Below are 26,404 nucleotides of genomic sequence, written 5' to 3'. Positions count from 1 at the left end.
TCCTCCTCCTGCTCCTCCTTTTCTTTCTCCTCCTCCTCCTGTTCCTCCTCCTTCTCTTTCTCCTCCTCCTGCTCCTCCCTCTCTTTCTCCTCCTCCTGCTCCTCTTCCTCCTCTTTCTCCTCCTCCTTTCTCTCCTGCTCATCCTCCTCCTCCTGCTTCTCCTATTCCTCCTTAAAAAAAAAAAATAAAAAATAAAAATAATAATTGGTTGCAGCTGGTGCCAGGGAACGGCAGTCTCTCAATAGATACCAAAAAACCTGAAACTGGTGATCAGCAGCTTCCCAATAAGATCTCAGGAGTTGGGCCAGTGGGCTCAAGGCATGCGCACTACGATGCAAAATGGCCGAGTTTAACTGGTATATAACCTTCCTTTAGGAACACTCCGCTGGTAAGGGAAAAACTCCTCAAGTGAGCATGCATACAACTTCAGTAACCACAATGCGCATGCGGCCCCTTCCCAAGCGCTGACAAGCCACAGCACGTGCAGACGGCCCACCCCAAGGTAAGAATCAAAGGAGGAGTAATATAGACCCAGGAAGCATAAAACCCCAAGTCAAAGGTCAAACCGCACATTTGATCTCTGAAGTCGCCTGCTTGGCCCTCTTCCAAGTGTAGTTTGCTTCCTTTCATCCTTGCTCTAAAGCTTTTTAATAAACTTTCACTACTGCTCTAAAACTTGCCCCGGTCTCTCACTCTGTCTTATGCCCCTCAAATTCTTTCTTCTGAGGAGGCAAGAATTGAGGTTGCTGCAGACCCGTATGGATTCTCTGCTGCTAAACGGAACACTCAACACTGTTAACATGTCAATTGTCCCCACCTTGATCAGGAGATTCAACATAATCCCAATCAAATTCCCACCAAACTATTTTGTGGCTATCAACAAACTGATTCTAAAGTTTATATGGAAAGGCAAAAATCCAAAATAGTCAACATAGTACTAAACAAGAACAAAGTCAGAGGACTGAGACTACCCAACTTCATGACTTACTATAAAACTAGAGTAATCAAGACAGAGGTATTGGTGAAAGAATAGGCAAATAGATCAATGAAACAGAATGGAGACCCTAGAAATATATATACACACAAAAGCAGTCAACTGATCATTGACAAAGGAGCAAAAGAAATTCGGTGAAGAAATAAGTCTTTTCAACAAATGGTGCTGGAACAACTGGACATCTATATGCAAAAAAAAAAAAAAAAGAATCTAGACACAGTCCTTATATGTTTCACAAAAATTAACTCAAAACTGGGAGGCCAAGGCAGTGGATCACTTGAGGTCAAGAGTGCGATACCAACCTGGCCAACATGGTGAAACCCCATCTCTACTAAAAATACAAAAATTAGTCGGCTGTGGTGGTGTGCACCTGTAGTCCCATCTGCTCCAGGGGCTGAGGCAGAATTGCTTGAACCCAGGAGGCAGTGGTTGCAGTGAGCCGAGATCGCACCACTGCACTCCAGCCTGGGTGACAAAGGCTGGAGTGCAGACCCTGTCTCAAAAAAAAAAAATTTTTAACTCAAAATAGATTATAGACCTCTATGTAAAATGAAAAACTATAAAATTTCTATAACAAGAAAATCCAAGTAACCTTGGGTTTGGTGATGAGTTTTTAAATACAATACCAGCCAAGTGCAGTGGCTCATGCCTGTAATCACAGCACTTTGGGAGGCTGAGGTGGGTGGATCGCTTGAGCCCAGGAGTTCAAGACCAGCCTGGGCAACCTAGTGAGACCCCATCTCTATAAAAATATATATATATATGAATACAACACCAAAAGTATGACCTGTGAAAGAAAAAAAACCAGTACGGTGTAAATTATTAAAATTAGAAACTTCTCTTCTGTGAAAGACGCTGATGACAGAATAGACAAGCTACAGACTGGGAGAAAATATTTGCAAAACACTTATCTCATAAAGGACTTGTATTGAAACCACCGGTGTAAAATTATAATGAGAAAATTATTACATCGAAAGAGATCCAACCTAAACCAACTCCATCTTGCTTCTAACCTCCAAACTATCCTTGTTCATTCCTGGGCACAGACCAAACTAACTTTGAGAGGAACTTAGTTTTGTTTTTTGAGACAGAGTCTGGCACTGTCGCCCAGGCTGGAGTGCAGTGGCACGATCTCGGCTCACTGCTACCTCCGCTTCCTGGGTTCAAGCGATTCTCCTGCCTCAGCCTCCCAAGTAGCTGGGATTACAGGTGCAGACCACCACATCCGGCTAATTTTTATATTTTTGTAGAGATGAGGTTTCACCATGTTGGCCAGGCTGGTCTCAAACTTCTGACCTCAGGTGATCTGCCTGCGTCGGCCTAAATGCTGGGATTACAGGCATGAGCCACCGCGCCCAGCGTGAGAGGAACTTGGCTTATAGTTTAACGTTGAAACAAAGAGGATAACAGCCCTTTCCCAAAACAAACCCCCTTCCTGCCTGGGGACTAGACTGCCTTTGTAGGACTAAGAAATTAGCCACAAGATTAGAAATAATGATTTAGGAGTCATGCAACTAGAGGCTACAAGATTCTGACTCTAGCCAAATTGTTCCTGGGAATAACATCACAATTGTAAAACCTAAGATTAGTGCTTGAGATATTTTGCAGACTCTGCACTTAATTGATCAGTTGGCACCACCCAGATCCATAAACTGGCTCATCTGGTCTTGTGGCCCCCACCCAGGCACTGACTCAGCACAAGAGGACAGCTTCAACTCCTATGATTTGATCCATGACCTGACCAATCAGCACTTCTAACTCACTGGCCCCTACCTGCCGAATTATCCTTAAAAACTCTGATCCCCAACTTTTCAGGGAGACTGATTTGAGTAATAATAAAAATTCCAGTCTCCCATACAGCTGGCTCTGTGTGAATTACTCTTTCTCTAGTGCAGTTACCCTGTCTTGATAAATCAGCTCTGTCTAGGCGGCGGGCAAGGGGAACCCATTGGGAGGTTACAGTATCCAAAACATACAAAGAACTATTAAACTCAACAATAAGAAAACAAACTACTCAATTAAAAAGTGGGCAAAAGATCTGAAAAGATAACCTCATCAAAGATATTCAGATGGTAAATAAGCATATAAAAAGGTCCTCAACATCATGTCACTAGAGAATTGCAAATTAAAACAAGGAGATAGGACCACACACCTATTAGAATTTTTTTTTAAAAAAAAAAAAGGCTGGGCACGGTGGCTCACACCTGTAATCCTAGCACTTTGGGAGGCTGAGGTGGGAGGATCATTTGAGGCCAGGAGTTCAAGACCAGCCTGGGCAACATGGTGAAACCCTGTCTCTACTAAAAATACAAAAATTAGCCAGGCGTGGTGGCACATGCTTGTAGTCCCAGCTACTCTTGGGAGGTTGAGGTGGGAGGATCACCTGAACCCGGAGAGGTTGAGGCTACAGCGAGCTGTGATCATACCACTGCACTGTCTGAAAATAATTAATTAATTAAAAAGCTGACAATACCAAATGCTGGTGTAACCGCCCAATGGGTTCACCTTGCCTGTTGCCCAGACAGAGCAGATTTATTAAGATAGAGAAATTGCAATAGAGAAAGAGTAATTCACACAGAGTAATTCACAAAGACCCAGAGTTGTATTAATACTCAAATCAGTCTCCCCGAGCATTTGGGGATCAGAGTTTTTAAAGGATAATTTGGTGGGGTGGGGGGTAGGGGAGAGCCAGTGTAAGCCAGGAGTGCTGATTGATCAGGTCAAAGATGAATCCGTAGGGAATCGAAGCTGTCTTCTTGTGCTGAGTCAGTTCCTGGGTGGGGGCCACAAGATCAGATGAGCCAGTTTATCGATCTGAGTGTTGCCAGCTGATCCATCAGGTCCAGGGTCTGCAAAATATCTCAAGCACTGATCTTAGGAGCAGTTTAGAGAGGGTCAGAATCTTGTAGTCTCCGGCTGCATGACTCCTAAACCATAATTTCTAGTCTTGTGGCTAATTTGTCATTCCTACAAAGGCAATCTAGTCCCCAGGCAAGCAGGGGATTTGCCTTGGGAAAAGCCTGTTACCATCTTTGTTTTAAACTATAAACTAAGTTCCTCCCTAAGTTAGTTCAGCCTGTGCTCAGGAATGAACAAGGACAGCTCGGAGGTTTGAAGAAAGATGGGGTTGATTAGATTAGATCTGTTTCACTGTCTCAGTTACAATTTTGCAATGGTGGTTTCATTGGTGAAGATGTGGAGTAACAGTAATACTCATTCATTGCTGGTGGGAATGCAAAATGATGAAAAACTTGGGAAGACAGTTGGGCAGTTTCTCTTTTTTTTTTTTTTTTTTTTTTTTTTTGAGACGTTGTTTCACTCTTGTTGCCCTACCTGGAGTACAATGACGCGATCGTGGCTCACTGCAACCTCTGCCTCTCAGGTTCAAGCCATTCGCCTGCCTCAGCCTCTCAAGTAGCTGGGATTACAGACACCTGCCACCACACCCAGCTAATTTTTTGTATTTGTAGTAGAGACGGGGTTTCACCATGTTGGCCAGGCTGGTCTCGAACTCCTGACCTCAGGTGATCCACCCGCCTCAGCCTCCCAAAGTGCTGGGATTATAGGTGTGAGCCATTGCACCCCGCCTGGGCAGTTTCTTATAAAGTTTATAAAGCTTATATGACACAGCAATTATGCTCCTAGTTATTTAGCCAATTGAGTTCAAAACATGTTCACACAAAAATCTGCACATGAATGTTCATAGTCGCTTTTTTCATCATTGCTAAAACCTACAAACAATGAAAGTGCCCTTCGGTAGGTGAAGGAATAAGCAAACTGTGGTACTTCCAATTCATGGAACTATCAAACCACAAAAAAACATGGAGGAACCTTAAATACAAATTGCTAAGTGAAAGAAGCCAGTTTGAAAAGACTACATACTACATGATTCCAACTACATGACATTTTAGAAAAGGCAAAACTAGACCTGGCATAATAGCTCACACCTGTAAATCCCAGCACTTTGGGAGGCTGAGGTGGGCAAATTACTTGAGCCCAGGAGTTCAAGACCACACTGGGCAACATGGTAAAACCGTGTCTCTATAAAAAATACTGAAAATTAGCCAGACATGGTGGCATGTGCCTGTGGTCCTAACTACCCAGGAGGCTGAGATGGGAGGATCACCTGAGCCTGGGAGGTGGAGGCTGCAGTGAGCAGTGATCACACCACGGCACTCCAGCCTGGGCAACAGAGTGAGGCACTGTGTCAAAAAAAGAAAGGCAAAACTACAAAGACAGTAAAAAATGAGTGGTTGATAGCGGTTCGGGCAGAGGAAAGGCAGGATGAATCGCTGAAGCACAGGTGAAACGGAATGAAACTGTATGAAGCTGCACTGGTGGATATATGTCATGATCTATTTGCCAAAACCCCTATGTACAACACAAAGCAGTGAGCCTTACTGTAAACTGTAGGCTATAATTAATAGTAATATATCACTATCAGTTCATTAATTTTTACAAATGTACCACACTAATGCAAGATGTGAATAACAGGGAAAACTGCACCAGCTGTGGGGGGGTTGAGGCGGTGACAGCATATGGAATTATAGGTACTATCTTAACTTTTCTGTACCTCTAAAACTGTATTAAAAATGATTGTTGGTCAGGCACGGTGGCTCACGCCTATAATCCCAGCACTTTGGGAGGCCAAGGTGGGTGGATCACGAGGTCAGGAGTTCAAGGCCAGCCTGGCCAACGTGGTGAAACCCTGTCTCTACTAAAAATACAAAAATTAGCCGGGCATGGTGGCGCACACCTGTAATCCCAGCTACTCGGGAGGCTGAGGCAGGAGAATTACTTGAACCCAGGAGGCAGAGGTTGCAGTGAGCCAAGATCACGCCACTGCACCCCAGCCTGGGTGACAGAGCAAGACTCTGTCAAAAAAAAAAAAAAAAAAAAAAAGATTGTCAGCCAGGCTCAGGGCTCATGCCTGTAATCCCAGAACTTTGGGAGGCTGAGGCAGGCAGATCACCTGAGGTCAGGAGCTTGAGACCAGCCTGGCCAACATGGTGAAACCCCGTGTCTACTAAAAATACAAAGAAATTAGCCGGGCATGGTGGCTGGTGCCTGTAATCCCAGCTACTTGGGAGGCTGAGGCAGAAGAATTGCTTGAACCTGGGAGGCAGGGGTGGCAGTGAGCCGAGATTGCACCACTGCACTCCACTCCAGCCTGGGTGACAGATCGAGACTCCATCTCACAAAAAAAAAAAAAAAAAAAAAAAAATAATCCTAGCATTTTGGGAGGCCAAGGCGGGTGGATCACCTGAGGTCAGGAGTTGGAGACCAGTCTGGCCAACATGGTGAAACCCTGTCTCTACTAAAAATACAAAAAATTAGCAGGATGTGGTGTTGGGCACCTGTAATCCCAGCTACTCGGGAGGCTAAGGCATGAGAATCGCTTGGGCCAGGGAGGCAGAGGTTGCAGTGAGCCAAGATCATGTCACTGCACTCCAGCCTGGGTGATAGAGTGAGACTCTGTCTCAAGAAAAAAAAAAAAGATTGTCTATTAATTCTGTTCTATATGCACTTGGCATACAATCCCACAATTGTCCTCGCGTGCATTTACCCCGCTGTGTAGGAGTAGAAATACAAACACAGTTTCTCCTACTAGACTCTCATAACATGCTGTGACAACAGATGAGTGAGGGATTTTCCTCACACATCAAGCAAGAGGTCAATTCTGCAGTAGACAACAGCTAGGTGTCCTCCAATTCAATTCCATTCTGACACTATCTGCCAGGACATAGCATCAGGTCCCACAGGTTGAGGGCTCAGTTCTGAAGACTACCCCCACTTCAGACTCCAGAGCTTCTTACTGACCAGCTACAAGTCAAGCTTCCCACAATCCCCTCCTAGGGTTCAATTAATTTGCTAGAGTGGCTCATAGAACTCAAGGAAAGGCTGGGAGTAGTGGCTCATGCCTGTAATGCCAGCACTTTGGGAGGCTAAGGAGAGAGGATTGATTGAGGCCAGGAGCTCAAGACCAGCCTGGGAAACAAAGTGACACCTCATCTGTAAAAAAAAAAAAAATTTTTTTAATTAGCCGGGCGTGGTGACACACAACTATGGTCCTAGCTACTTGGAAGGATCACTTGAACCCAGGAGGCTGAGGCTGCAGTAAGCTGTCACTGCACTCCAGCCTGGGCGACAGAGAGACCCTGGGACATGGATGAAACTGGAAACCATCATTCTCAGTAAACTATCGCAAGGTTTTCACATGTACCCTAGAACTGGATGAAAAATGATCTCATGGAAAAAGAAATAACCAGAGAATTTGTGGATCCTAGGGAGGGAAGGATTCATATAAGTTTAAGTTATGGGTCTGTCTTTCTTTATGGCCCAGGACATATAGTCCTCTTGAGCAAATAATGTACATAACTCACAAACTTCCTGCTTATCATCAAACACTCCAATTCATCATCAAACACCTTGGCTGACAGAAGAATGCAAGTTAGCTCCCTGCTACTTTGGCTTTATCAAACAGCCCAAGAACCATCCTATAAAATCTCCAGCAAGCCTTCGTTTCCTCAAAGTCAGTTCCTCCTTTGCTGATTCTACCTGTTGCTCTCTTGCAATGTATTTTCCTACTTTCTCTAATAAATCTGCCTTTCTTTACCTACAACTGTCATGGTAAATTCTTTTACCTATGAGCCACCAGCCCAGACAGTGGCCACTCACCCTCAACAGGAAACACAAAACTATGTTTACTGGTTTATTATAAAGGATTTTTTTTTAAGACAGAGTCTCGCTCTTTTGCCCAGGCTGGAGTGCAGTGGTGCAACCTCGGCTCACTGCAACCTCCGCCTCACAGGTTCAAGTGATTCTTCTGCCTCAGCCTCCCAAGTAGCTGGGATTACAGGTGCCCGCCACCACACCCAGCTAAATTTTGTATTTTTAGTAGAGATGAGGCTTTAGCATGTTGGTCAGGCTGGTCTCGAACTCCTGACCTCAAGCGATCCTCCCACCTCAGCCTCCCAAAGTGCTGGGATTACAGGCATGAGCCACCGTGCCCCACCTGAGCTTTATTTTTTGTAGTAATGAGGTCTCACTTTGTTGCCCGGACTGGTTGTGAATTCCTGGACTCAAGCAATTCTCCAGCCTCTCCCACCAATAAAGGATATTTTAAAGAATACAAATTCAGGCCGGGCGTGGTGGCTCACACCAGTAATCCCAGCACTTTTGGAGGCCAAGGCGGGTGGATCACCTGAGGTCGGGAGTTTGAGACCAGCCTGACCAACATGGAAAAACCTCATCTCTACTAAAAATACAAAATTAGCTGGGCGTGGTGGCATATGCCTGTGATCCCAGCTACTCGGGAGGCTGAGGCAGGAGAATCACTTGAATCCGGGAGGTGGAGGTTGCAGTGAGCCAAGATCACGCCATTGCACTCCAGCCTATGCAACAAGAGCGAAACTCCATCTCAAAAAAAAAAAAAAAAAAAAAAAGAATACAAATAAATCACAGCCAAATAAAGAGATACATAGGGCAAGGCATGTGGGAAGGGGCCTGGAGTCTTCATGCCCTCTCTGGGTGCACCACCCTCCAGGAACCCCCATGTGTTCAGCTACCCAGAAGCTCTCCAAACTTTATCCTTTTGGGGTTTTAAGGGGGCTTCATTATGTAGGCATGATTGATTAAATCATTTGCCCTTGTGGATCGACTTGACTGTCAGCACCCTCTCCTCTCCCAGGTGGTTGGAGGGTCCCAACCCTCTAAACCTACCTTAGTCTTTCTGATGACCAGCCCCATTCGGAAGCTGCCTAGGGACTGCCAGGTATCAGTCAACTCATTAGCAAACAAAAAGACACTTTAGTACTTTAGAGATTCTGAGGATATTAGGAGTTGTTTGCCAGGAAAGACCAATTATATATTTCACAATATCATACCCCTATAAAAACCTTACACAAACTATTATAGGATCTTTATTCATAATATCCAACAACTAGAAACAATCAAGATGTCTTTCAACCAGTGAATGGTTACACTGTTTGGTACATCCATGCCATGGAAAAGTATCAGCAATAAAAGGAATGGGCAGGGCACGGTGGCTCACGCCTGTAATCCCAGCACTTTGGGAGGCTGAGGCAGGTGGATCACGAGGTCAGGAGTTCGAGACCAGCCTGGCCAACATGGTAAAACCCCGTCTCTACTAAAGATACAAAAAATTAGCCAGGTGTGCTGGCGCGCACCTGTAATGCCAGCTACTCGGGAGGCTGAGGCAGGCAAATAGCTTGAACCCGGGAAGCAGAGGTTGCAGTGAGCCAAGATCGCGCCATTGCACTCCAGCCTGGGTGACAGGGTGAGACTCTGTCTCAAAAAAAAAAAAAAAAAAGGAATGAACTATTGATATACTGTTAGCTATTGATATCTCCACAGAATTTTGCTGAATGACGAAAGCCAGTCCCAAAAGGTACATACTGTACAATCCGATTAATACAACAGTCTCTCTTTTTTGTCCTTTTTTTTTCCTTTTTGTGGAGAACAGAATCTCACTATATTGCCCAGGCAGGTCTCAAACTCCTAGGCTCAAACTATCCTCCCACTTCTGCCTCCCTAAGAGCTGGGATTACAGGCATGAGCCGCCATGCCCGGCAAATAAAACATATATTTTTTTTTGAGACAGGGTCTCACTCTGTCACCCAGGCAGAGTGCACTGGTGTGATCTTAGCTTACTGCAACCTCCACCTCCAGGTTCAAGTGATTTTCCAGCCTCAACCTCCCGAGTAGCTGGGAGTACAGGTGCGCGCCACAACACCTGGTTAATTTTTGTATTTTTAGTACAAACAGGGTTTCACTATGTTGGCCAGGCTGGTCTCAAACTCCCGGCCACAAGTGATCCACCCGCCTTGGCCTCCCAAAGTGCTGGGATTACAGGTGACAGGCATGAGCCACCACGTCCAGCCACAATATTCTTGAAATGAAAAAATTATAGTATTGGAGAACAGATTAGTGGTGCCCCAGGGTTAAGAGGGGAGTGATGGAGGAAGTGAAGTGGTTGCGTCTATTTAATGACAACATGGGGGATCCTTGCGGGGATGGAAATGTTCTGCATGTCAATATCCTCGGTATTACGAGATGTTACTACTGGGGACAAAAACTAGGTAAATGGTACATTGCATTTGAATCTACAATTATCTCAAAATATAAATTTAAGTAAAAATAAATAAATAAAGAACATATAGAAAAAAATAGGATCCTCCTCCTTACCTCAAAAGATCTGCCAGGTTCTCCCGGAATCAGGGCAGGGAATCTCTGGGGTGATGTCCCATTAGCTGGCATGTTCACCCTGGGCTTCAGCCCACCTTCCATGCTGGACAGCTGTCTGTGTGTAGAGGGTCCTGCAGCCTCCAGTAAGGGGTGAGGCTCAACGGCTCCACAGAGACACCAAGAAATCCTAAAAGGACAGTATCCGTATCATCAGTGTCATCCCACATTCATGCCACAATGTTCAGCATCCCCAGAGCATGAGTCAAGGTGGATTACAAAATGATCAAATTTGGGGCCAAATTAATGAGCTTGGGGTCCCTTCTTGAGTGGCTCTACCAGGTGCTTCACTCGCTACTCAGCCAGCCTACACCTCAGTTCAAGTTCAAGGCAGATCTGGGTTTAGGAGAAGTAGAACTGGGGCAGTGCTTAAGGGTTTTTAAGGCCCATGGGGTGGGCAGGTGATGGGCAGGTTCAAGGGGACCTGGTGGGTGACTGTGAGGGCAGGAAACCTGGAAAGCTGATAATCTAAATGAAAGGAAATCGGCCAGTCCTTTCTTCTGCCGTCTTTTGTTTTTTTCCACTCTTAGATGAAATATCCCTCTTAAATTCTTTTACTGGGAAGCTTTTATCCTCTTCTTTCCAGAAAAAAAATGGTTCAATCTTAATAATGTTATGTATATTTTTCTTTCTTTCTTCTTTTTTTTTTTTTTTTGAGTTGGAGTTTCGCTCTTGTCGCCCAGGCTGCTGTGGAATGGTGCGCGATCTCGGCTCACAGCAACCTCCGCCTCCCAGGTTCAAGCGATTCTCCTGCCTCAGCCTCCCTAGTGGCTGGGATTATAGGTGCCCGCCACCACGCCCAGCTAATGTTTGTATTTTTAGTAGAGATGGGTTTTCACTATGTTGGTCAGGCTGGTCTCGAACTCCTGACCTCAAGTGATCCTCCCACCTCGGCCTCCCAAAGTACTGGGATTACAGGTGTGAGCCACTGCACCCGGCCTGATGTTATGTATTACATCAACAAATTACAGGGGGAAACACTCTGCTGTTAACTTACACCAAAAAAGCATCCAACGCAATTCAGCAGCCATTACTAATATAAGCGCAAACTAAAATCAGGGAAAAAGTAAATCACTTAAATGCCACAAAAATCAATTATGAAACATAACCCTGAAACACCATGCTAAAAAGTAAAATGATGAAGCTATTGCCGTAAAATTAGTACTGTCTGCTATAACCCAAAATTATTTTGTGGGCTCTAGCTCACACAAGAGAAGATGAAATAGAGTGGGCTGGGCACAGTGGCTCATGCCTGTAATCTCAGAACTTTGGGAGGCCAAGACAGGAGGGTTGCTTGAGTCCAGGAGTTCGAAACCAGCCTTGGCAACAAAGTGAGACGCTGTCTTTACAAGAAATAAAATAATCCAAGTGTGGTGGTCCACACCTGTAGTGCCAGCTACTAAGGAAGCTGAAGCAGAAGGATAGCTTAAGCCTGAGAGGTGGAGGCTGCAGTGACCTCTGATGGTGCCACTGCACTCCAGCCTGGGTGACAGAGCAAGACTTTGTCTCTAAAAGAAGAAAGAAAAGAAAGAAAGAAAGAAAGAAAGAAAGAAAGAAAGAAAGAAAGAAAGAAAGAAAGAAAGAAAGAAAGAAAGAAAGAAAGAAAGAGGGAAAGAAAGAAAGAAAGAGAGAGAAAGAAAGAAAGAAAGAAAGAAAGAAAGAAAGAAAGAAAGAAAGAAAGAAAGAAAGAAAAAGAAAGAAGAGAAGAGAAAATAAAATAAAATAATCAGGCCAGGTGCAGTGGCTCACAGCTTTAATCCCAACACTTTGGGAGGCCGAGACAAGAGGATCCCTTGAGCCCAGGTGTTCAAAACTAACCTGGACAACATGGCAAAACCCAGTATCCTTAAAAAACAGGCCGGGCGTGGTGGCTCAAGCCTGTAATCCCAGCACTTTGGGAGGCCGAGGCGGGCGGATCACGAAGTCAGGAGATCGAGACCACAGTGAAACCCCGTCTCTACTAAAAATACAAAAAATTAGCCAGGCGCAGTGGCCAGCACCTGTAGTCCCAGCTACTCAGGAGGCTGAGGCAGGAGAATGGCGTGAACCCGGGAGGCGGAGCTTGCACTGAGCTGAGATTGCGCCACTGCACTCCAGCCTGGGTGACAGAGTGAGACTCCATCTCAAAAAAAACACACACACAGAGTTGCAGTGAGTTGAGATCACTCCACTACACTCCAGCCTAGGCGACAGAGTGACACTTTGTTTCTATTAAAGAAAAAAAAAAAGAGGCCGGACAAGGTGGCTCACGCCTGTAATCCCAGCACTTTGGTAGGCCGAGGCAGGCTGATCACCTGAGGTCAGCAGGTCAGGAGTTCGAGACCATGGTGAAACCCCGTGTCTACTAAAAACACAAAAATTAGCTGGACATGGTGGCACACACCTGTAATCCCAGCTACTCGGGAGGCTGAGGCAGGAAAATTGCTTGAACTCGGGAGGCAGAGACTGCAGTGATCCAAGATCGTGCCACTGCACTTCAGCCTGGGCGACAGAGCAAGGCTCCACCCCAAAAACGAAACAAAACAAAACAAAAAGAAAAAGAAAAAGAAAAAAGGGCAGAAAGAAAAAAGAAAATAATAATTAGGGTGAACATGAACATTGGGAAGAAATGAAAATGAAAATCTAGCTTTCTATCCAGTAAGATGACTTTATACATAGAAAACCTACCAGACTGCTAAAAGACTACTAAAATTAATAGGGTATAATATAATATAAGTGGCCGGATACAAAGTAAAATTATAAAAGCAGATAGTTTCTTTTTTTTTTTTTTTTTTTTTGAGACAAAGTCTCCCTCTGTCACCCAGGCTGGAGTGCAGTGGTGCAATCACGGCTTTTGGAATCAGGCGATCCTCCCCTCAGCTTCCGGAGTAGCTGGGACTACAGGAACGCTCCACCACGCCCAGCTAATTTTTCTTACTTTCTTTCTTTCTTTGTTTTTTTTTTTTTGTACAGACGGGGTTCTCCCAGCGTTGCCCAGGCTGGTCTCGACTCCTGGACTCAACCGATTGCCCTCCTCGGCCTTCCAAAGTGCTGGGATTACAGGGGTAAGCCACCGCGCCCGGCCAGAATAAACATTTTAAGGAGGTGGGCCTATACGATTACAAAAAAAAAAAAATTTGACTAATATAAAATAGTCGGCCTGGGGCAGTGGCTCACGCCTGTAATCCCTGCACTTTGGGAGGCCGAGGCGAATGGATCGTTTGAATCCAGGAGTTCGAGACTAGCCTGGGAAACATGGAGAGACCCCCCCCCCCCATCTCCACTAAAAATATAAAAATTAGCTGAGCGTGGTGGCGCACGCCAGTAATCCCAGCGACTCGGGAGGCCGAGGCACGAGAATCGCTGGAAACTGGGAGGCGGAGGTTGCAGTGAGCTGAGATCGCGCCACTGCCCTCCAGCCTGGGCGACAGAGAGAGACTCCGTCAAAAAAAAAAAAGAAAGAAAAGATGGTGTATACAAAATATTCTTGATTGCAGCTAAAGAGATTCTTAAGGAAAAACGCATGCTCTTAAGATTTTTTTTAACAAAGAAAGGCTGAGCATTAATGAATTAACATCCAATTTAAGAAGTTAGAGAAAACAGTACAGATAAGAGCAGAAATTAAAGAAATACAAAACGAAGATACATCAGAAGAGATCTGTGATCAGAGGAGCAACAAGGTCAAAAGTTGTTTTTTTGGAAAGGCTAATAAAATTAGCAAACCTCTGGGAATATCGATAAAGGAAAAACCTAAAGCGCACACTATTAAGGCTGGACATCAAGACACAGCAGGGAATCTAAAGCCTGAGTACCCCAGAGGCCCTCATCCCTGACACTCATAGATTCCCATTCATTAGGTTCTTTATTTCCCCACCAATTGACACCACAACTGCCAATGCATCATCCCCCGAAGCCAACAAAGCCTCAAAATCACCTGAGCGACTATCACGCCATAAAACCTCGGGCACTGCATTTAGCGTCGCGCGCCAAGAAGACTTAAACGGCCTCTGAGGGGGATTTCCGTTTCCGTCCTCACCCCTGACACTGCACCTTCTAAGGCTGTTGATTTTGCACACTATCATTAGGACTGAGAGGTTGTAGTCTACTCACTGAAGACAGCGCTGTTACGGATCGGCGGAGACTTGGTCCATGAGTGGTGTTGTCAGGCGAGGAATATGGCTGCGCTATGTCGTGTCTCATGGGAGCCGCCATCTTAGCAACCGTTCCGTACAGTGGGCTGTTCCACAGAAGGCGGGGGCGACAGGGCGTTCACAGGTAGAATCCCTCTAAGGGCAATATTCTGGGAGAAGCTGGTCTTTGGAACTCGGTTCTATAAGTTTGGGCAAAGTTTAAAGAAGCAGAGGTGCGCCTCCTACCCAGGGAGGAGGGGGGCGTGTTCTGATGTTCAAGGGAGACACCACTGGGCAAGAGGGGGAAGAAGTCAGGGTGGTACAATCCCCCCCTTGGAGATACCACTGGGAAGAGGGGGAGAAATCAGGTTAACACAGGTGCCCGTCGTGGGCGATACCACTGGAGAAGAGGGGAAAGGAGTCAGGGTGTACAATCTCTCGATGTGCTGCAGTTACCATGGAGAAGACTTGAATTCCCCCCATCTCTGTTACCCTCCTTGCCCCACTACAATGATAGTAGTTAGGAATAATAATAATAGCCTTTGATATGGACAACCAATGTTCATACCTCTAATCCCAGCACTTTGGGAGGCTGAGGTGGGCGGATCAGTTGAGATCCAGAGTTCGAGACTAGCCTGGGCAACATGATGAAACTCGTCTCTACTAAAAATACAAAAATTAGCCGGGTGTGGTGGCACACACCTGTAGTCCTAGCTACTCAAGAGGCTGAGGTGGGAGGATTGCTTCAGCCCAGGAGTTAGAGGCTGCAGTAGTTATGATTGCACCACTGCACTCCAGCCTGGGTGACAGAGTGAGACCCCATTTCAATTTATTTCAAAAAAAGAAAAATGCTTAGAAAACGGCCAGGCGCGGCCATGCGCTGCGGCTTATGCCTGTAATCCCAACACTTTGGGAAGGGGGTGCAGGAGGATCACTTGAGGTCAGGAGTTCAGGACCAGCCTCAGCAAAATGGCAAAACCCTTCTCTACCAAAAATACAAAACTTAACAGGTGTGGTGGTGTGCATCTGTAGTCTCAGCTACTCAGGACGCTGAGGTGGGAAGATGGCTTGAACCCGGGAGGCAGTGGTTGCAAGTGAGCAGAGATCGCACCACAGCACCCCGCCCTGGTCAACAGAGTGATACCCAGTCTAAAAAAGAAAGGAAAGGAGAGGAGAGGGGAGGGGAGGGGAGGGGGCCTGGCGCTGTGGCTCACACCTGTAATCCCAATAGTTTGGGAGGCCAAGTGGGTGGATCACCTGAGGTCAGGAGTTTGAGACCAACCTGGCTAACATGGTGAAACTCCGTCTCTTGTATTAGTAAAATACAAAAATTAATCAGGCATAGTGGTGCGTTCCTGTAGTCCCAGCGACTCAGGAGTCTGAGACAGGAGAATAGCTTGAACCCGGGTGGTGGAGGTTGCAGTTAGCTGAGATCATGTCACTGCACTCCAGCCTGGGTGAAAGAGGGAGACTCCATCTCAAACAAACAAAAAATGTTATTGATCTTGGCTGGGCGCGATAGTCCACGCCTGTAATCCCAGAATTTGGGGGAAGGCCGAGGTGGGCAGATCACTTGAGACCAGCCTGGGCAACATAGTGAGACCTCGTCTCTGCAAAAAATAAACAAAATTAGTTGCACATGGTGACGCGCACCTGTAGTCGCAGCTACTCAGGAGGTGAGGAGGTGGGAGAATGTCTTGAGCCTGGGAGGTCCAGACTGCAGTGAGCCATGATCGCACCACTGCACTGCAGCCTGGGGGACAGAGCGAGACACCGTCTCAATCAATCAATCAATCAAACGGTATTGATCTTGATTACTGAGTTTTTTTAGTACCCCCTTACATTTTTCACATAAGGCAAATGCCTCCCTCACCTTACTAGCCCTGCAGAGAAACCTTGTTCTCTAAAATCATAGACTATCGGAAATTTTCCTGTTTGAAATAATATCAATAAGAATAAAACCTCCTACTCTTCCCTGGAGGATCTAAGTTACTCTGACACAGAGAAACAGCCTTGATTTCTGACCCAGGTGCAGAGCTTCAGATAATGGGTATCTGAAGCCAAAACTTCACATCTATGTTTAGTGTTTATTTTTTTTCTTTTCTTTTTTTTCTGAGATAGGATCTCACTCTGTCACCCAGGCTGAAGTGCAGTGGCACGATCACAGCTCACTGCAGTCTCAACCTCCTAGGCTCAAGTGATCCTCCCACCTCAGCCTCCCAAGTAGCTAACAGACTACAGGCACACGCCACAATGCCCAGCTACCTTTGTTCATTTTTTGTAAAGACAAGATATTACTATGTTGCCCAGGCTGGTCTTGAACTCTTGGGCTCAAGGGATTCGCCCACCTCAAGTGCTAGGATTACAGGCCTGAGCCACTGCACGCAGCCTATCTTTTGTGTTTTTTTTTTTTTTTTTTTTTTTGAGACAGAGTCTCGCTCTGTTGCCCAGGCTGGAGTGCAGTGTGTGATCTCGACTCACTGTGACCTCCACCTCCCAGGTTCATGTGATTCTCCTGCCTCAGCCTCCCAAGTAGCTGGGATTACAAGCATGTGCCACTACACTCAGCTAATTTTTGTATTTTTAGTAGAGACAGGTTTTCATCATGTTGGCCAGGCTGATTTCAAACTGCTAACCTCAGGTGATCCAATTGCCTTAGCCTCGCAAAGTGCTGGGATTACAGGCGTGAGCCACTGCGCCCAGCTTCTTTTGTATTTCTAAAGAAAAAGGACCCTAGGTCTGCTTCACAGTCTGAACCTAATGTTAATCCTTTTCCATACCAACCTCCTTTGCTTTGGGCTTGTCAAAGCACTGCTTCATTTAAACTTTACCTAAACTCTGCTCCTATATCCTATACTAATCCCATTTCTTCCTTTGTTCATTGACACTAAGGTGATCAAGCAACCCTGTTTGCCCAGGAATAGGGTTTACTGGGACAAGGGCATTCAGTACTAAAAGCAGGAAAGTCCTGGGCAAACTGGAACAAGTTAAGTTACCTTAGGTGAGACATCCCCACAGTTCCTGTGGGGTGTGGTCTTCCTTGCCGCAGCAGGTTAATAAACCCATTTCTTTCGGGACTATGGATGTGACCTTGGTAGTCTTTTATCAAGGTCATTAATGTTGGAAGAGTTCACAGAGGTGAAGTTTGAGATCAGTCCTAGTATGCAATGACGGTGGAAAAATGAATAGGCCTGATTCAGGCTCCAGGTCAGTGGAGCATTGCTGGGGGAATAGTTAAAGGCTGAATGCTAAGCTATACCAGAAAGGCATTGATGGTGGAAGAGTTATCAGAGTACTAGATTGAGATCAGACTAAATACTGCTGGGAAGCCGGGCGTGGTGGCTCACGCCTGTAATCCCAGCACTTTGGGAGGCCGAGGCAGGCAGCCTGGCCAACATGGTGAAACCCTGTCTCTACCAAAAATACAAAAATTAGCTGGCTGTGGTGGCTCACGCCTGTAATCTCAGCTACTCGGGAAGCTGAGACAGAAGAATCGCTTGAACCTGGGAGGCAGAGGTTGCAGTGAGCCGAGATCGCGCCACTGCACACCAGCCTGGGCGATAGAGCGAGACTGTCTCAAAAAAAAAAAAAAAAAGATGGGGTTTAAAGTTGGTCCAGAAGTGGTGAAAATGTTAACAGGGGCCCAGATTTTAGATTTTGACAAGGGAATTATTGACGGTGGATTAGATAACAGATGACCAAATTCGAGGTCCAGCCAGATGAGCAGTGGTGGCAGCAGAGTTCATAGAAACCAGCAGTTTGAGATTTCTTGTCTAGACCAAATCTGGGGAGTTGTAGACAGATGGTGCAGCTGACCAGTGGCTGCATCGGGGAGGTGGGATCTGGTTTCTGGTGGCCAATGGGATGAAGTAGCAGCCTGTTCTAGGGAGAAGCCCCTGTTGCTATGTGCAGGGTGAAAGGGACCTGAGTTGCTATAAATAGTTAGCCAATGAATGCACGAGAAGATGGGCTTTAGTCTCTTCAGCCTATGGCAGTCATGGTAAACTGTTACTAGGTAGTAACTAACCCCATTGCCATGTGAAGTGAGGCAGCCAAAGCCTAGCTTGAGAAGCTGTGGACAGAAGGCGCAGTTAGCTAATGGCTGAATATAAGAAACAGGCTCTGGTCTCCCAGGTCAATATGAGGCTGCCTGATCTGTAAATCAGCAGAAGTCCCCATTGTCCAGTGCAAGGAAGGGGCAGGACGGACATAGCCTGACGGGGATGCAGGTAAATAGCACAGCTGGAGGTAGTTGAAGTGGGTGGGGGCACAGCCCGAGGTTGCTTTGGAGAGATGGCTCAGCTAGCCAATGGCTCTGTATGGGAGGCAGGCTTTAGTCTCCATGGCCAATGAAATGCGAACATCCTTGTCACTAGGCGAAATAATTTTGCGGTTCAAATTACATCATTAAGAATGAAGCATCTTAATGCCTGAGAGACTAAATCACTTTGACACAGAACAGCAGCCTCAATTTCCAACCCAAGTGGAAGACGGGGAGGAGATGTAACATGAGAGGTTGCAGACAGATGACACAAAAAGGAAAATAAATAAGTTAAATTAACTTTAATAACATACTTTGTTTGAACTATATTAACCAAACATTCTTATTTGAACAGGTAATAAATTTTTAAAATTACCTAGATATTTGACATTCTTTTTGTGGTAGTAAGACTGTGAAATCAGATGTGTATTTTACATTGACAGCACATCTCAATTTTGAAAGCTAAATTTTCATCAGAAATACTTGATTTGTACCTAGATTTCACAAAATTTAGTTGAAAACATAGGTTAACATTCCTGGCGTGGTGGCACACGCCAGCATTTTGGAAGCCCGAGGCGGGTGGATCACCTGAGGTCAGGAGTTTGAGACCAGCCTGGCCAACATGGAGAAACCCCGTGTCTACTAAAAATACAAAAAATTAGCCGGGTGCGGTGGCGTGTGCCTGGGAGGTTAAGGCAGGAGAATCGCTTAAACCGGGGAGGTGGAGGTTGCGGTGAGCCAAGATCACGCCATTGTACTCTGGCCTGGCAACAAGAGCGAAACTCTGTCTCAAAAAACAAAAACAAAAATATTCACAAGTGGCCAGGCACAGTGGCTTATGCCTGTAATCCCAGTACTTTGGGAGGCCATGGAGGGAGGATCGCTTAAGGCCAGGAGTTCCAGACTAGCCTGGACAACACAGTGAGACCCTGTCTCTACAAAAACTAAACAAAATTATCTAGTCATCGTGGTGCTTCCCTGTGGTCCCAGCTACTCAGGAGGCTGAGGAGAGGAGATGGCTTATGGCCAGAGGTTCCAGGCTGCAGTGAGCTATGATTGTGCCACCATACTCCAGCCTGGGCAACAAAGAAAGATCCTGTCTCTAGAAATAAATAAACAAACAAACAACAACGAATTCACAAGTCATTCCAAATATACTTTAAAAGTTTTCCAATAGTTGAATTATCTATTTTATTGTGTGTGTGTTAATTTTTTTTTATTTTTTACTTTTGTGGGTACATAGTGGGTGCGTATCTAATTTAAATGTTAAATTAACTAAAATGAATAAATTTAAATATTCGATTCCTCAATCTGATTAGCTTCATAGTTTTTGTTTTGTTTTGTTTTGTTTTGTTTTGTTTTGAAACAGGGTGTTGCTCTGTCACCCAGGCTGGAGGACAGTGGTACAATCATAGCTCACTGCAGCCTCGATCTCCTGGGCTCAAACAATCCTTCTGCTTCAGCCTCCCAAAATGCTGAAATTACAGGCATGACCACTGCACCTGGCCTTATTAACCTCAAGTGCTCAATAACCATGTGGCTATTTCAGCCTTATCTGATGGCACAATTCTAGACAAAATGACATTTTTTTTGAGACAGGGTTTCACTCTGTCGCCCAGGCTGGAGTGCAGTGGCATGACCACAGCTCACTGCGGCCTTGACCTCCCAGGCTCAGGTGATCCTCCCATCTCAGCCTCCTGAGTAGCTGCTACTACAGGCGCAAGTCACCACACCCCAGCTAATTTTTGTAGAGATAGAGTTTTGCCACGTTGCCCAGGCTTGTCTCAAACTCCTGGGCTCAAGCGATCCTCCCATATTGGCCTCCCAAAGTGCCAGGATTACAGGGGTGAGGCACCGCACCCAGCCTCAATAACATGCCATTGATGGTGATGGAGCTGAGTGATATTGTGGAATATATATTTGGTTTTGTCCCAGTTTCCGGACAAATGGCTCCAAAAACCCTTGGACTATCCGGAATGATAAGAGTGTCTTTTGCTTGTTAATGAGACGACTGGTGGCTGGGGGCCTCTAGATAGCTTCAGGTTGGGGGCTGAGCAACTAAATAGGGAGTTGGGACTTTGAGCCCCACTCCCAACCTCCTGGGAGGGGAGAGTGGCTGAAGATTGACTTAATCACCAATGGCCAATGGTTTAACCAATCATGTCTAGGTAATGAAGCCTCCATAAAAAACCAAAAGCACCATTGGCGGTGGCTCATGCCTATAATCCAAACACTTTGTGAGGTCGAGGTGGGAGGATTGCTTGAGCCCAGGAGTTCAAGACTAGCCTGGGGCCGGGCATGGTGGCTCACACCTGTAATCCCAGCACTTTGGGAGGCTGAGGTAGATAGATCACTTTAGATCAGAAGTCAAGACCAGCCAGGCCAACAGGGTGAAACTCCATCTCTACTAAAAATACAAAAATTAACCAGGTGAGGTGGCTCATGCCTGTAGTTCCAGCTACTCAGGAGGCTGAGGCAGGAGGATCGCTTGAACCTGGGAGGTGGAGGCTGCAGTGAGCCAAGATAGCGCCACTGCACTCCAGTCTGAGAAACAGAGGGAGACTCCATCAAAAAAAAAAAAAAAAAGAAGAAGAACAAGAAGAAGCAGAAGCATAGGTCACAACCTGTGCTTGCCATTGGCATCTGAAGTTGGGGGAGGTCTTGTGGTACTGAGCCCATGGTACTGAGACCATCACCTGATGGCCACCTGACATTGCTGGTCATAGGTGTGGGAGGAAAGCCCTCTCCTGCCCTGCTCATGCCTAACTAGCTGCCTACTATAACTCTAGGGGGTCTGACTTCCAGGTAGGTAATGTTGGAATGGAATTGAATTAGAGGACACCGAACTGGTGTTTGCTGGAGAATGTGCCAGAAATTTGCTGGGGGGCGGGGGGCACCGGGGAACCTCCATACATCTGGTATCAGAAGTGCTGAGTGAGAGTAGAGTATAGGAAAAGCAGACCAGTCACAGTGGCTGACTCTTGTAATCCCAGCACTTTGGGAAGGTGAAACAGGAGGATTACTTGAGGCCAGGAGTTTGAGACCAGCCTGGGCAACATAGTGAGACCCCCATCTGATATGGTTTGGATCTGTGTCCTCTCCCAAATCTCTGTTGAATTATAATCCCCAAAGTTGGAGGTGGGGCCTGGTGGGAGGTGATTGGATCATAGGGGTGTTCCTTCATGAGTGGTTTAACATCATCCTCTTGGTGCTGTTCTTGCGATAGTGAGTGAGTGAGTTATCAAAAGATCTGGTTATTTAAAAGTATGTAGCACCTCCCCCTCTCTCTTCCGCTGCAGCCATGTAAGTCGTGCCTGCTTCCTCTTCACCTTCTGTCATGATTGTAATTTTCCTGAGGCCTCCTCAGAAGCTGAGCAGATGCCAGCACCATGCTTCCTGTATAGCCTGTGGAACCATGAGCCAATTAAACCTCTTTTCTTTGCCCAGTCTCAGGTATTTCTTTATTTTTATTTTTTATTTTTAGACGGAGTCTCTCGCTCTGTCACCCAGGCTGGAGTGCAGTGGCACGATCTTGGCTCACTGCAAGCTCCGCCTCCCTGGTTCACACCATTCTCCTGCCTCAGCCTCCCGAGTAGCTGGGAGTACAGGTGCCTGCCACCACGCCCAGCTAATTTCTTTGTATTTTTTTTAGTAGAGACGGGGTTTCACTGTGTTAGCCAGGATGGTCTCGATCTCCTGACCTCGTGATCTGCCCGCCTCAGCCTCCCAAAGTGCTGGGATTACAGTGTGAGCCACCGCGCCCAGCCTTTTTTTTTTTTTTTTTGAGACGGAATCTCGCCCTGTTGCCAGGCTGGGGTGCAGTGGTGCGATCTCAGCTCACTGCAACCTCCGCCTCCCAGGTTCAAGTGATTCTCCTGCCTCAGCCTCCTGAGTAGCTGGGACTACAGGTGTGCTCCACCACGCCTGGCTAATTTTTGGTAGAGACGGGGTTTCACCATGTTGACCAGGATGGTCTCGATCTCTTGACCTCGTGATCTGCCCGCCTCGGCCTCCCAAAGTGCTGGGATTACAGGCATAAGCCACTGCACATGGCCCCAGGTATTTCTTTAGAGCAGTGCAAGAACAGCCTAATGTACCATTTCTCTTTTTTTTTTTTTTTTTGAGACGGAGTCTTGCTCTGTCACCCAGGCTGGAGTGCAGTGGCGCAATCTCAGCTCACTGCAAGCTCCGCCTCCCAGGTTCACGCCATTCTCCTGCCTCAGCCTCCCCAGCAGGTGGGACTACAGGTTCCCGCCACCATGCCCCGCTAAATTTTTTTGTATTTTTAGTAGAGACAGGGTTTCACCGTGTTAGCCAGGATGGTCTCGATCTCCTGAACTCGTGATCCCCCTGCCTCGGCCTCCCAAAGTGCTGGGATTACAGGTGTGAGCCACCACACCCAGCCCTAATGTACCATTTCTTAAAAAAAATTACCGGCTGGGCGTGGTGGCTCACGCCTGTAATCCTAGCACTTTGGGAGGCCGAGGTGGGCAGATCACAAGGTCAAGAGATCGAGACCATCCTGGTTAACACAGTGAAACCCCATCTCTACTAAAATACAAAAATTAGCCAGGTGTGGTGGCACATGCCTGTAATCCCAGTTACTTGGGAGGCTGAGGCAGGAGAATCGCTTGAACTTGGGGGCCGGAGGTTGCAGTGAGCCGAGATCATGCCACTTCACTGCAGCCTGGGCGAAAAAGTGAAACACTGTCTCAAAAAAAAAAATTAGCTGGGCATGGTGGCACGTGCCTGTAATCCCAGCTACCGGGAGGCTGAGGCAGGAGAATCCCTTGAACCAGGGAGTTGGAGGTTGCAGTGAGCCAAGATTGCGCCACTGCACTCCAGCCTGGTGACAGAGCGAGACTCCGTCAAAAAAAAAAAAAAAAAAAAAATTAGCTGGGTGCCTGTACTCCCAGCTGCTCAGGAAGCTGAGGTAGGAGGATCACTTGAGCTGGCAGCTGGGATGTTGAGGCTGCACTGAGCCCTGATGGCACCACTGCACTCCAGCCTGGGTGACAGAGAGAACCTGTTACAAAAAAAAAGGAGTAGGAAAAGTACTTTTGGTTTTTCCTAAATCACATCAAGCTGAGAGAGACATGATTTTGTATTGTAGACCAGAGGACCATGAATGATAAGAGCTAATAGAGGCCAGAGTTAAAGATGTATGAAAGATGGGCATTGAGGGTGAATTGTTGGCAGAAGCCCATATTCAAGGACAGACAACAGTAGCATTGTAGGCTGGATATGGTGGCTCACACCCGTAATCCCAGCACTTTCAGAGGCCAAGGCAGGAGGATTGCTTGAGGCCATGAGTTTCAGATTACCCTGGCCAACATAGCAAGACTCTGTCTCTAAAAAAAAAAAAAAAAAAAAAAGAGGCTGGGCGCGGTGGCTCACGCCTGTAATCCCAGCACTTTAGGAGGCCGAGGCAGGTGGATCACAAGGTCAGGAGATCGAGACTATCCTGGCTAACACGGTGAAACTCTGTCTCTACTAAAAATACAAAAAAAAATTAGCCGGGTGTGGTGGCGGGCGCCTGTAGTCCCAGCTACTTGGGAGGCTGAGGCAGGAGAATGGCGTGAACCCGGGAGGTGGAGCTTGCAGTAAGCTGAGATCATGCCGCTGCACTCCAGCCTGGCGACAGAGCGAGACTCCAACTCCAAAAAAAAAAAAAAAAAAAAAAAAAAAAAAAAAAAGAGGCCAGGTGCGGTGGCTCAAGCCTGTAATCCTAGCACTTGGGGAGGCTGAGGCAGGTGGATCACTTGAGGTCAGGAGTTTGAGATCAGCCTGGCCAACATGGTAAAACTACATCTCTTCTAAAAATACAAAAATTAGCTTGGCATGGTAACACATGCCTGTAATCTCAGCTACTCAGCAGGCTGAGGCAGGAGAATGGCTTGAACCTGAGAGGCAGAGGTTACAGTGAGCTGAGATCGTGCCATTGCACTCCAGCCTGGGCAACAAGAGCGAAACTCCGTCACAAAAAAAAAAAAAAAAAAGAAAAAGAAAAAAGAATCAAAATAAATAATGAAAGGAATGAATTATATAACCTATTGAATAAATTAGAAAACCGTGAGTCCATACTGCCATAAATAAATTAATGAATAAATGGAAGGTTTGCTGAGGAATGGGATAGTGACATAGCCTCAAAGTACCTCCCACTCCGAACTGAAATAGGAAAATAATAACTTTAAAGTAGAGAAACATGGCAAATACCATCTTAACGAAGGAATCAAAGTGAATATCATCAGTATTCAAATCATGTGCCACCTCATAGGCTGAAATGAGAAGGACACAGCATCACCTCTGTGATCTTCTTATCCAAGATGAGAACCTGAGGATGGCAGGAAGGGCTGGTGGTGGGGCGCCTGGAGCAGCAGTTGCACTTAATCGCGGCTGCTAGCACGATGTCCCGTGTTTTGGTGCCTTGCCATGTGAAAGGCACCGTAGCCCTGCAGGTGGGCGACGTATGGACCTCCCAAGGCCGGCCTGGCGTGCTGGTCATTGATGTCACCTTACCCTGCGTCACTCCGTTCGAGGAGATCACGTTTAAGAATTATTACACAGCGGCCGGGCATGGTGGCTCACGCCTGTAATCTCAGTACTTTGGGAGACCGAGGCGGGTGGATCACCTGAGGTCGGGAGTTCAAGACCAGCCTGACCAACGTGGAGAAACCCTGTCTCTACCAAAAATACAAAATTAGCCAGGGTGGTGGTGCATGCCTGTAATCCCAGCTACTTGGGAGGAGAATCACTTGAAGCAGGGAGGTGGAGTTGCAGTGAGCCGAGATTGCACCATTGCACTCCAGCCTGGGCAAAAAGAGTGAAACTCCATAGCAAAAAAAAAAAAGAATTACTAAACAGCTTTTTTGAGCATCCATGTCTGTCAGCACACCTCAGCACACACACCGGCCAAGTGGGTGACCTACCTGCGGGACTACTGTCTGATGCCCTACCCACACAGTGAGGAGGGAGCCCAGGAGTATGTGTCGCTGTTCAAGCATCAGATACTGTTTGACACCGCCAGAGTATCGGAGCTACACCTGATTCTGCGGCAGCCATCACCATTGTGGCTGTCTTTCACAGTGGAGGAGCTGCAGATCTATCAGCAAGGACCAAAAAGCCCCTCCATGATCTTCCCCAAGTGGCTCTCCCACCCAGTGCCCTGTGAGCAACCTGCACTCCTCCATGAGGGTCTGCCAGACCCCAGCAGGGTATCCTCTGAAGTGCAGCAGATGTGGGCACTGACAGAGATAATCCGGGCCAGTCACACCTCCGCAAGGATCGGCCACTTTGATGTAGATGGCTGTTATGACCTGAACTTGCTCTCCTACACTTGAATGGTGGCTCCTAGCCAAGATGTTGGCCTTTCTGTGCCCACTCAGACTTGGTTTGGGCCACCAGAGGCCGAAGTGTGTTTCCTGTGCATTCCAAGTGTTGCCTATATGCCTGTTCTGTCTGGGCGACGTTCACAGATTCCAGATTCTCTGGGGCTTACTGTGTTGCTTCAGCATGAGCTCCTGGCAGGGGTGTGCTCTGTCTTCACCTGGCTGCAACTCAATTCTTCCTTCTACCCAAAAACACTCCAGTCAGTTGTACTTACTAAGAATCTCTGAGTGCCCTCTGCCCCTCCTGCCAACATGCACACTCCTGTCTTCTGCCTGCTCCTTCACCTCAGTGCAGTTGGGCTGGGCTGACCTACTAGAACGGGCTCCATGTATGGACCTGGAAGGCCATTGCTGCCATGGCACTTGGGATACTTGAGGAAGAAACAGA

The 26,404-nt window shown here is 46.7% G+C and overlaps 2 protein-coding genes across 3 annotated transcripts in view; one reads left to right on the top strand and one right to left on the bottom strand.

The window, feature by feature from the left end:
- ZNF157 (zinc finger protein 157) overlaps nucleotides 1-14,403 on the bottom strand; it is a 47,770-nt gene extending 33,367 nt beyond the window's left edge. The window contains exons 1-2 of one of the 2 annotated variants that reach the window (XM_032756798.2): nucleotides 14,348-14,403; nucleotides 10,202-10,388 (exon numbers count right to left, since the gene is read on the bottom strand). In XM_032756798.2, coding sequence (XP_032612689.1) covers nucleotides 10,202-10,303 — 102 coding nt within the window. In that variant the 5' untranslated portion in view covers nucleotides 10,304-10,388; nucleotides 14,348-14,403. Of the gene's footprint in view, nucleotides 1-10,201; nucleotides 10,389-14,171; nucleotides 14,229-14,347 lie in introns of those variants that run through there. The other variant, XM_032756799.2, reaches the window with a different exon arrangement.
- Nucleotides 14,404-25,035: 10,632 nt separating this feature from the next.
- LOC116811279 (nicolin-1-like) lies at nucleotides 25,036-25,968 on the top strand. Its single transcript, XM_032756333.2, has 2 exons — nucleotides 25,036-25,207; nucleotides 25,493-25,968. The coding sequence occupies exons 1-2, from the start codon at nucleotides 25,036-25,038 to the stop codon at nucleotides 25,966-25,968; spliced, it is 648 nt and encodes a 215-aa protein (XP_032612224.1).
- Nucleotides 25,969-26,404: the final 436 nt, after the last annotated feature.

This window comes from Hylobates moloch, unplaced genomic scaffold (assembly GCF_009828535.3).
Source record: "Hylobates moloch isolate HMO894 unplaced genomic scaffold, HMol_V3 SCAFFOLD_7, whole genome shotgun sequence".
Lineage (NCBI taxonomy): Eukaryota > Metazoa > Chordata > Mammalia > Primates > Hylobatidae > Hylobates > Hylobates moloch.
The sequence above is the reverse complement of the archived record's forward strand: the minus strand, read 5'-3'. Positions and strand labels throughout refer to the sequence as shown.

Coding starts and splice junctions, on each gene's coding strand:
- LOC116811279 (XM_032756333.2), top strand. CDS start 25,036: ATGTCCCGTGTTTTGGTGCCTTGCCATGTGAAAGGCACCGTAGCCCTG. Junction 25,208..25,492: donor TTACACAGCGGCCGGGCATG/GTGGCTCACGCC, acceptor ATTACTAAACAG/CTTTTTTGAGCATCCATGTC.